The 11871-nt window shown below is 38.3% G+C and overlaps 1 protein-coding gene across 1 annotated transcript; it reads left to right on the top strand.

Annotated features, from left to right (window-relative positions):
• Window positions 1–228: 228 nt before the first annotated feature.
• Window positions 229–9204, top strand: GGPS1 (geranylgeranyl diphosphate synthase 1). Its single transcript, XM_007938471.1, has 3 exons — window positions 229–298; window positions 7927–7997; window positions 8443–9204. The coding sequence occupies exons 1-3, from the start codon at window positions 229–231 to the stop codon at window positions 9202–9204; spliced, it is 903 nt and encodes a 300-aa protein (XP_007936662.1).
• The last annotated feature ends 2667 nt before the right edge of the window (window positions 9205–11871 follow it).

The following is an 11871-nucleotide window of genomic DNA, read 5'->3' as shown; positions in this document are numbered from 1 at the left end:
TATACAGAGAATCATACAATCTGTGGTGTCTTATAACAACTTCTTTTACTTACTATGTACAAGGTTTATCCATGTAGAATTTTCTTTTAAAACCAAACTTAAAGTCTTCCTTTCCAAAAATGCCTTACAAGAAAACTTCCTTTATAGTTTGACTCTCAAGATTATTTGATTAATCATACCTTCTTTATGATTCTCCTTTTCACAGATCAGCTTTGAAATTTAAAAATAATGGAGAAGGCTCAAGAAACAGTCCAAAGAATTCTTCTAGAACCCTACGAATATTTACTTCAGTTACCAGGTAACGATTCAGTTACAGGCCACATAGGGTAGTTTTCATACCATGGCAGGTCATTCAAATGTTAGCAAACATAAAATTAGACTTGCTAGCTCCTGAGATTTTCTATTTAAAGTGATAGCCAAAGAAAAAAAAAAAACCCTAACTTATTTCCATCAAGTTGATTTTGACTTAACAGCAATCCCTCCTTCGGTTTCCGAGGCGGTATCTCTATGGAAATGAGATTGCTCAGTCTTCCTTCTGAGGAGTGCTGATGGGTTTGAACCGCCGCTCTTTTGATTAGCAGTCAAATGCCTTAGGAACTACACCACCAGAAAGTGATACATATGAGAAATAAGTACCCTTTTGTTCTTACAAGGTACTTTTATTTTTTTTCTTTTTTTTATGATTTGGGTGAAAGTTTACAGAGCAAATTCACTTTCCATACAGCAATTCGCATATACTTTGTCTTATGACATTGACTACGATTTACCCCAATGCAACAGTTCCCCTCCTACTTCCTCCCAATAGTTACCTCTTCCTTGTATCCATCCCTCCAGCCACTCCTGCCCCCTGAGCTGTCTTCCTATGCATAAACAGCCCTTCTTTTCCCATGATTGTTCTCTCCAAGGAGTATGTCTACCTGGTGTAAACGCTCAACTCATATGCCTGTCTTTTGTTTGGCTGGAAGCCACAGGTGTGGGTTCAATTCCAGACCTGATGGGCAGCTAGGGGCCATAGTCTCAGTGGTTCCACCAGGCTCTATCAGATCAGGAAACCTGGTACCTCCTCTTTTTTTTTTTTTATGATTTTGAGTTTTGTCCTACGTTGTTCTCCCTCTTTATCCAGGATCTCCTACATAGATCCCCCTCCAAGTAGTTGACAGTGGTAGCCAGGTACCATTTAGTTCTTCTGGTCTCATAGTCATATAGGCTGAGGATTGCATGGTGTTCCAGTCGTTTGGACTGATTAATTCCATGAGTCTTTGGTTTTCTTCATTCTTTGCTCTGGATGAGGAGAGGTCCATCGTTGCATCTAGATGGCTGCTTGCAAGCTTTTAAGATCTCAGTCACTAACTTGCCAAAATAGGAGGTGGAACAATGTTTTATGTAGTATGTTATGCCAGTTGAGCCTGATGTCCCCTCTGACTATGGTCCCGAGCCCATTGGTTCAAATACTTGCTCCCTCTGAGTAGCTGGATGTGCCCAAGAAGTGACTACAACCTTGTCCCTTGTCAGCTCTACTATACACCTGGTAATTCTTACAGAACATACAAATACACTTGTAGAACCATTGTCTGCCAACCCTATATCATGGTCTTGGGTACATTTCCCCCAGCATAGACATACCTAAAAGTTCAGCCTGTCCTCCCATCTATCCACCCATATACCCATGTTTGCCTTCACTGACAACACAGTACTATATGTGCAGAAGGCTTCATCTTTGTTATTTGTACATCCTATGTATCTCTCTATGTCGTCGTCTTCCTCAGTGTCACCATGTTGATCATTCACATTTGGTACATTGCCCTTCTCTTCACCCAAATCAATACTTATCTCTTCCTATCTAACAGTGTTCCCTACCCTACCCTCCCACCCCTGGTAACCAACAGAGAAAATTTCCTTCTATATAGAAACGTTTCCTTGACTTTTTACAATAACAGAATAATACAATATTTGTCCTGTGATTGCCTTTTTTCACTCAGCATAATGTCCTCCAAGTTCATTCACGTTATGCAGTGTTTTACAGATTCTACATTATTCTTTAGGGTTGCAAAGTATTCCATTGTGTATATGTACTATAGTTTGGTTATCCATTCCTCAGCTGATGGACACCTAGGTTGTCCCATCTTTTAGCTATTGTAAATAGTACTGTGATGAACATGGGTGTGTAAGTCTGTTCTTGTCATGGCTCTCACTTCTTTAGGATATATACCTAGTCATGGAATGGCTGGGTCAAGTGATATTTCTAATTCCAACTTTTTAAGGAATCTCCATACTGCTTTTCACAGTGTTTGTACCATTTTATAGTGACACCAGCAATGTATGAGAGTCCCAGTCTCTCTGCATCCTCACCAACATTGTTATTTTGTGTCTTGTTGAACTTTGCTAGTAGTGCTGGGGCAACATGGTATCTCATTGTTGTTTTGATTTGCATCTCTCTAATGGCTAATGATCTTAAGCATTTCTTCATTTTTGTTAGCCGCCTGAATGTTCTCTTAGGTGAAGTGTCTATTCATGTCTTCTGCCCATTTTTTAATTGGGTTATTTGTCTTTTTGTTATTGAGGTGTTGGAGTGTTCTATAAATTCTAGAGATAAGTCCCTTGTCAGATATGTCATTGCAGAATATTTTTTCTGTAGGTTCTCTTTTAAAGACTGTTTTGGAAAAGTCTTTGGAAGCACGCAAGAATTTAATTTTTTAGAAGGTCCTATTCATCTAGTTTCTCTTCTGCTGTTTGTGCATTTTGGGTCATGCTTGATAGTCTATTTATGCCATGTATTGTTGTGTCGTTCTGTGCTGTCGAGTCAGACCTGACTCAAAGCAACCCCTCCTTGGGTTTCCGAGGCAGTATCACTACAGAAGTAGATTTCCCAACTTACCTTCCGAGGAGTGGCTGGTGGGTTTGAACCGCCAGCCTTCTGGTGAGCAGTCAAGTGCCTTAGGCACTATGCTACAGAGCTCCTGTTATTAGAGCCCCTAAATTTGCCCATAGTTTTTCCTTGAGGAACTCTATAGTTTTAGGTTTCACATTTAAGTCTTTGATCCATTTGGAGTTAGTTTTTGTGTATGGTATGAGGTATAGATCTTGTTTCATTTTGCTGCAAATGGATATCCAGTTTGCCAGCACCATTTATTAAACAAACAATTTCTTCCCCATTTAATGGATTTCAGCCACAAGGTATATTTTTGAAGCACTCTTTTAAGAATACCCAATTATGTAACATGCCTTAAAAAATAAAAATACTTAAAACATTTCAGTCCTCCATTAGAGAGGTTTTCTTCTTTATGGATGTCACACATTCCTATTCCTTATTGTTTAGATATATGGTGACGTTCCATGTTCAAGTGTTCCACTGTCACACACATTGCATGTCTTATACTTCTAGTTTGAGATTGAAATAATGCTGCTTATAGACCACATTATTTGGAAACATTATTATTGGTTATCATCAAGTCAGTTGTGACTCATGGTGACTCGTGTCCAGACTGCTCTGTAGGATTTTTTCAGAAGTGTATCACCAGGCCTGTCTCCCAAGGTGTGTCTGGGTAGATTTAACCCACCAGCTTTTTGGCTTCTTGTTGAATGCTTAACTGTTTGCATCACCTAGGTACTCCTTTGGAAGCACAGCTCACATTATTCTAATATAAGAGTGTGTCAGTGGATGTGGTTTCCTATAGCAACACTTGCCTAATTGTGTGTGTGTGTGTGTGTGTGTTGCTTTTTTAAAAAAAAAAAAACTGCAGAATGTCCGATAGAGGATAACAATAAGTAAAAACTCTTTATAAAGTGTGGGTTCAAGGTCCCTGGAAGGCACAGTCTGCACTTGACTAATAACTTGTATACTGCCTGTTTGAATCCACACAGTGGCACCACAGAAGATCTAGGCTTGGTGACGGGCTTCCATAAAGATTACAGCCAGCCCAACTCTGGAAGTAATAGAGTCTCCCCAAATGTGTGGGTTCTTATAATAAGAATTCATTTATAACCTAGTTAATTGGAACTTGGAATGTTCTTTCTCATAGAAATAATGTAAATCCCTTTGACTCATTACTCTCAGTTCCAACTTATAGCAACCCCATAGGACAGAATAGAACTGTTTTATAGGCTGTAAATCTCTTCAGAAACAGGCTGCCACATCTTTCTGCCACAGAGCAGATGGTGGGTTTATATCAACAACCTTTCAGTTGACATCTGAGGCTTTAACCACTGTGTCACTATCAAAAGCCTACTTCATCCATAATATAGTTAAACTATAGTTTGGTGTTAGTCCCAACTCTAATACAGTAGACATTAAAAAAAAAAAAAAAAAAAACTTTTCTAAAACGCACACTTCTGTAAGCACATCTCAGTGGTAATCTGTGCATTTCTATTTTCCGTGACCCTCTAAGGAAGAAAAAAAACTTGCTGCCATTGAGTCGGTTATGACTCATAGCAACCCCCTTTGGATTTTTAAGGTGGTAAATCTTTATGGAAGTAGATTGTGCAGTCTTCCTTCTGCAGAGTGGCTAATGGGTTTGAATCGCCAACCTTTTGGTTAGCAGTCAAATGCCTTAGGCACTATGTCACCAGAGCTCCTTCTCCATGACCTTAGGGAAGATAAATATGATTATGAAAAGCCAGAGCATGCTAACTCCCAATCTGCATCTTGGAAACCAATGTGATTAGTGCTGTTTCTATTCTAGCAGACTCTAAAGGAGATTCACCTGCTAATGTCAAGGCTTCAAAAGAGTAGAGGGAAGACAGATGGAGAATTCAAAGGGAAACCTGTCCACTGTTTAAGAAAAAGCCAAGAAACTGCTGTTTTTTTCTTTCTTTTCTTGTATTTTAATTGTGATTTGGGTGAAAGTTTACAGAGCAAGTTCGTTTTCCATTCAACAGTTCATACCTACTTTGTTTCATGACATTGTGGTTACTTTTTCCCTGTGTCCTCCTTTCCTATATATCCATGCCCTCTGAGTTTTCTCCTTGAACAAATTCTGCCTCTCTGATCTCCCATGGATGATTGTTCTAAGAAGTGTACCTACCTGGTATAATTGTTCACCTCATAAGCCTATCTGATATTTGGCTGGAAGCTAAACCATGGGATTGAGTTCAGTTCTAGGCCTGAAAGGTGACTTAGGGCCATAGTCTCAGGAGTTTCGTCAGTCTCTATTATACCAGTAAGTCTGCTCCTTTTTATGATTTTGGGTTTTGTTCCACATTTTTCTCCCACTCTTTCCAGGATCTTCAGTTTTGATATCTTTTTGAGTGGTTGGCAGCAGGAGCCATCATCTAGTTCTTCTGGTCTTAGGGTCATATATTCTAAGATTTCTGTGGTCCACTAGTCTCTGGACTAATTATTTCCATGCGTCTTTGATTTTCTTCACTCTTCTTTGCTCCAGACAAGGAGAGACCAATTGTTACATCTTAGGTAGCTTTTAAGACCCCAGTTGCTACTCACCAAAGTCTGATAAAGAACAATGTTTTTGTGTGGTGTGATAGGCCAGTTGAGCTTGATGTGTCGCCCACAACCATGGCCACAAGCCCACAAGCCCAGTGACTCCCTCCCTCAAGGTATTTGGCTATGGCTAAGAATTTGTCATAACTTTGTCCTCTGTTGGATCTGTTATATACGGTTATTCTTATAGCACATACAAATACATAGGTAGAAATATCATCTGCCAGACCTATATGGTCATGGATATATTCCCTTTTGCCTACCCATACCTGATCATTTTGCCTGTCCAAGAGACTACTTTTAAATGACATTTATTCAGCAGCTAGTAACTTCACTTATTTCAGGGTGACTCATAGAGAAAATGGCACTCTATCCTGTGTTCTACATACCTATTGCTGGACTTCTTTTGTAATAAGTTGGCACACTCTGACTGGAGGAACTATGCTGCAGTAAAACATACCAGTTACCATTTCTGACAAAAATCTAGTGTCTACCAGTCTACTGACATGCTAAGCAATAAGTGCTGGTAGTTATGTTTTAAACATAAGCTTAACTTATGTAGCAGACTTCTGTAATATTAAAAAAAATCATTATCTGGAAGTACTATTTTAAGGCAATAGATAACATATTTAAAACTCTCATTAGTGACCTCATTATTTTTTTATATATATGAATTACACTCTTGCATCCATGAAAAAATAAAACCTCAAAACTCAGAGGGCAAGAATGCATAGGAAAGAAGGACACGGGGAAAAAGTAACCACAGGGAGGAAGCGGTTATCCTAAAGAAATAAGATACTGTATTATTTTCTATTTTTCACAGAACATGTCAGAGTTATCAAAGTGACTCAAAGATAGGCCAGACCATTTGTACTATGTAAAGTTACTCTTGCTAATAAAAGATGATGATGATATTAGGATTTTTCTGAAATTAGTGAAGTAAAATGAAATCAAACTCCAATATCTGAAAATTAAAGCATTTATTGTACTATTTAAGAAAAAGCCAAGTTTTCTGTATAACATTCAGAAGTAAAACAAGTGTGACTCCATATTGGTTCTCTGTGTTCTTCATCTTTATACCTATTTTTCGAAATGATTTGTATTACTTTTCAGAGTTGTGCATTCTAAGTACAACCCAGATTGACCCTTGTTAAACTGGAGAGTAGATCAGAGTATAAGCTACCCAGACCATGATGCATCTCAATGCTTAGTATGTAGAAGATACTGTTTTCATAATCTTGAGATTCCTTCTCTTCTGGACTTCTCACAGAGCATGAAACTTTGTTCCATTTTGATAAGTGATGAAAGTTTCTATGTGCACTTAAGTGTTTGGATGATTAGTATAGAGAGGACATATATAGAAACTTGTGTCCTTCCCAGAAGAACTAAATTCACTGTAGTTCATTATAATGTTTTCATATTATTTCTTCTACTTTTTAAGAAAATAGAGTAAATTTACATAAGAACTTTTACATGCAAGAAAATTCTTTCTTTCAATAAAGAAAGTACACTGTTCATTTGGTTTCTAAAATACACTCACTATTCACTGATGTATCATCTCACTTTGTAAATAAAAATATACCTTATAACATGAAATAAAATAGTACTTTTGTTTATTGAAACTTCACTCTTTATGTAACCACTTTCTTGAAACCTAATTAGAAACCTAATTTGAAATTAGAATGTTACTGTGCATTTACTTTAGCAGGAAGCTCTTAGAACATTTTGACTAAATGAATTTGTGATTTTTAATCTGCCATTCCTTTGTATTTGGGCTAAAACGACTTCTGGTATAAAGACCTCTCTTGAACTTTGCATGTAAGAAAAAAAAAATGTTGAAAAACTAATGCTTCTAGTCAAGGTAAAGACATTAGCTTTGGGCTAAACTTGAGATGTTAAAAAAGCCTACTTCAGGGCATGATAATCTTATTTTATTGATAGGAAAGAAGCAGATCCATTGTGTCTTTCTGCTTGCTGATCAAGTTGCAGCAGTTCTAAGCAAAAAGGCACTGCTAATTAACTGCCACTAATTAGTCTGGCTGCCTTTTCAAAAAAATAAATAAATAGATTAGACCATTGTTGTTGTTGTTGTTATGTGCCGTGGAGTCAAACCCAACTCATAGCGACCCCTCCATGGGTTTCCGAGGCAGTATCACTACGGAAGTAGGATTGCCCAACCTTCCTTCCGAAGAGTGGCTGGTGGGTTTGAACCGCAGCCGTCTGGTTAGCAGGCAAGTGTCTTAGCCACTATGCTACCAGAGCTCCCGAGATTAGACCATAATTCCTAATAATCTGTTCCAATTCTAAAGTTGTTTTTATGATACACAATGAGATGAAAGAGTATGAATTTCAGAGGAGGAGGGGGTGAACATTTAAAAATGGATGAGCTCTGCTTGAGTAATGATTGATGGGGCTGGATTAACAAATCTCTAAATGTGTTTCTTGCAATTCAAATACTAATTTTATTGCCAAATTTTATTCTTTAATTGCAGGTAAACAAGTGAGAACCAAACTTTCACAGGCTTTTAATCATTGGCTGAAAGTTCCAGAAGATAAACTGCAGGTATCTAGACAATTCTAATCTTACTTTTAATCCCCAAGAAAATAAGTGTCTTGTAAAAATGGATTCAGTTTAATGCTCATGCAAAATATTGTTTTATTTGAGATTACTCAATAATCATTCATTGTAAAAATTTAGGACACATGAAACTTTTATAGGAACTCTGGTGGTAGAGTGGTTATCACATTGGGCTGCAAACCAAAAGGTCGGCAGTTCAAACCCACCAGCTGCCTGCAGGAAAAAGATGAGGCAATCTGCTCCATAACGATTTAAAGCTTTGGAAAACGTATGGGGCAGTTCTGTTCTGTCCTATAGGGTAGCTATGAGTTTCAGTCAGTTCGATGGCAGTAGGTTTGATTTGAAACTTTCATAATCTGTTAAAATAATTAAGTATTTATAAGCTCTTTTGAATAGTTAAAGACAAATTTTCAATTATCTTTTTTGTTAGATTATCATTGAAGTAACGGAAATGTTGCATAATGCCAGTTTACTCATTGATGATATTGAAGACAACTCAAAACTTCGACGTGGCTTTCCTGTGGCACACAGCATCTATGGAATTCCATCTGTCATCAATTCTGCTAATTATGTGTATTTCCTTGGTTTAGAAAAAGTCTTGACTCTCGATCATCCAGATGCGGTGAAGCTTTTTACTCGCCAGCTTTTGGAACTCCATCAGGGGCAAGGCCTAGATATATACTGGAGGGATAATTATACTTGTCCCACGGAAGAAGAATATAAAGCTATGGTGCTGCAAAAAACAGGTGGATTATTTGGATTAGCAGTAGGTCTCATGCAGTTGTTTTCTGATTACAAAGAAGATTTAAAGCCACTGCTTAATACACTTGGGCTCTTTTTCCAAATTAGGGATGATTATGCTAATCTACACTCCAAAGAATATAGTGAAAACAAAAGTTTTTGTGAAGATCTAACAGAGGGAAAGTTCTCATTCCCTACTATTCATGCTATTTGGTCAAGGCCTGAAAGCACCCAAGTGCAGAATATCTTGCGCCAGAGAACTGAAAATGTAGATATTAAAAAATACTGTGTACATTACCTTGAGAATGTAGGTTCTTTTGAATACACTCAGAATACTCTTAAAGAGCTTGAATCTAAAGCCTATAAACAAATTGATGCACGTGGTGGGAACCCTGAGCTAATAGCGCTAATAAAACATTTAAGTAAGATGTTCAAAGAAGAAAATGAATAATATTAAGCCATTTTAATTGGGCCCGATATCCTTTTTTTTTTTCTTTTAGTTGGGCCCTAGAGGTTAGTCTCCAAAAACTGAGTAAGAGTGATGCAAATCAAATTGTTTCAATTTGGAAGCCCTCTGTACAGATAATTGCCATAGGATAAAGTTGAAGGAACCACACTGAAATTGGTCTAATTTGGATGTCTGAATGTTGGGACATTGTGACCTAGTCTACCCTAATGAATGTTCTATTGGTTCTATCAATAAAGAAGACTTCAGCTTCCAGAAATTCTTATCCAGATGCGTCCTAACTGTACTATATGGGCAGTTCCCTATTCATCTACCCCAGTTCTGGGGTAGTGCCTGACTGGATAGTCATTAGTTTGAACCCACCAGCCACTCTGCAGGAGAAAGATGTAGCCATCTGCTACTGTAAAGATTACAGCCTTGGAAACCCTGTGGAGTAGTTCTACTCTGTCCTGTAGGGTTGCTGAGTTGGAATTCAACAGCAGTGGGTTTTTGGTTTTATGAGTATAAAATTGCTTAAATAGATTTATTCCTTTTCTAATCAAATTAATTTTGGCCTGGTACTATTCTAGAGTCTTCTGACTTTTGTCAATGACAAATGCATGGCATTGAATTGGGACTTACAAGAAAAGTCATTCTACTCGTACACCACGCGATCCTCAGCCTATACAACTAAGAGACCAAAAGAACTAGATGGTGACTGAATACCACTGTCAACCACTCAGAGGGGGATCTATGTAGGAGATCCTGGATAGAGAAGGAGAATAATGTAGAACAAACTCAAAATCATAAAAAAAAAAAAAAAAAAAAAAAAAAGGGACCAGGTTTGCTGGTCTGATAGAGCCTGGTGGAACCCCTGAGACTATGGTGCCTAGCTGCCCTTCAGGTCTGGAATTGAACCCACTCCTGTGGCTTCCAGCCAAAAAAAGAGGCAAATGACCTGAACATTTACATTAAGTAGATACGCTTCTTGGAGAGAGCAGTCATGTGAGAATAGAAGGGCTGTGTATGCACAGGAAGACAGCTGGGTAGAGTGAGCAGGAGTGCATGGGAAGGAAGGACCCAGGGAAGAGGTGGCTATGGGGAGGAAGTGGGAGGAGAGTTGTATTGTGGGAGATTGCATTCAATGTCATGAAACAAAGTATATGTGAATTGGTGTATGGCAGATGAATTTGCTCTGTAAATTTTCACCCAAGCACACTAAAAAAATAAGTAAATAGTCATTTTATCTATTGAATAGTCAAAAATCCATTCTTTTCGTCTGTATACAGAAGGAAAAATCAATACAATGACAGTATAGTGCTTCCTTAAAAAGTTAGAGATACCAAATGATGAGCATTTCCACTGTTGTTGTCATGTGCCATCGAGTCGTACCCAACTCATAGCGACCCCTCCTTGGGTTTCCGAGGCAGTATCACTACGGAAGTAGATTGCCCCATCTTCCAAGGAGTGGCTGGTGGTTTTGAACCACCAGCCTTCTGGTTAGCAGTCAAGTGCCTTAGGCACTATGCTACCAGAGCAATTCCACTACTAAGTATATATTTGAGAGAAATAAGAGCCATGACTCAAATAGATGTATGCACTCCCATGTTCCTCACAGCATTATTCAACAACAGCAAAAAGATGGGAAAAACAGAAGTACCCATCAGTGAGTGAATGGATACTATGCAACGTTAAAGAATAATCTGTGAAACATCACAGAATATGGATAAACCTGGACACATTATTCTGAATGAAATAAATCAATCACAAAAGGATAAATATTGTATGAGACCACTATTACTAAGAAAAGATTTACACACAAACATTCTTTGATAGCAGGGATGGAAGGAGGATGGAGGGAAAAATCACTTAATTAGATAGTAAACATGTATTAACTTAGGTGGAGGGAAAGACAATATACTGTTAAGTGGGAAGTCAACACAACAGGACCAAAGCACAGGGAGACACCTGGAGGTACACGAGTTAAAGGCAACAACGTTAAATACTGTTACACAATGTAATAATAGTAATAATAATTTATAAGTGAATACATACTAGGTGCTGTCCATTCCACTCCAACTCAGTGACCCTATACAACAGGAAAAAAAAACACTGTCTGGTCCTGTGCCATCCTTGCAATCCTTGCTATGTTGATCCCATCATTGCAGCCACTGTATCAATCCATCTGATTGAAGGTCTTTCCCTTTTTTGCTGACTCTCTACCAAACATAATATCCTTCTCCAGGGAATGGTCTCTTCAGACAACATGACCAAAATAGGTGAGATGAAGACTGGCCATTCTTGCTAAGGAGCATTCCAGCTGCATTTCTTCCAGCACAGATTTGTTCATTCCTTTGGCAATCCATTGTAGTTTCAGTATTCTTCACCAACATGACAATTCAAAGGCATCAACTCTTGTTGTTGTTGTTGTTTTGTGCCATTGAGTCAGCCCTGACTCATAGCGACCCCTCCTTGGGTTGCCAAGGCAGTATCACTACGGAAGTAGATTGCCCAGTCTTCCTTCCAAGGAGTGGCTGGTGGGTTTGAACCGCCAGCCTTCTGGTTAGCAGTCAAGTGCCTTAGGCAGTATGCTACCAGAGCTCCTTCAACTCTTCTTAGATCTTCCTTATTCATAGTCCGGCTTTCACGTGCATATGAGGTGATAGAAAATAT

Source organism: Orycteropus afer, unplaced genomic scaffold (genome assembly GCF_000298275.1).
Source record: "Orycteropus afer afer isolate SDZICR_OR568_19922 unplaced genomic scaffold, OryAfe1.0 scaffold00050, whole genome shotgun sequence".
Taxonomy (NCBI): domain Eukaryota; kingdom Metazoa; phylum Chordata; class Mammalia; order Tubulidentata; family Orycteropodidae; genus Orycteropus; species Orycteropus afer.
Note: the sequence above shows the minus strand (reverse complement) of the source record. Positions and strands in the feature narration are given on the sequence as shown.

Coding starts and splice junctions, on each gene's coding strand:
- GGPS1 (XM_007938471.1), top strand. CDS start 229: ATGGAGAAGGCTCAAGAAACAGTCCAAAGAATTCTTCTAGAACCCTAC. Junction 299..7,926: donor ATATTTACTTCAGTTACCAG/GTAACGATTCAG, acceptor CTTTAATTGCAG/GTAAACAAGTGAGAACCAAA. Junction 7,998..8,442: donor TTCCAGAAGATAAACTGCAG/GTATCTAGACAA, acceptor CTTTTTTGTTAG/ATTATCATTGAAGTAACGGA.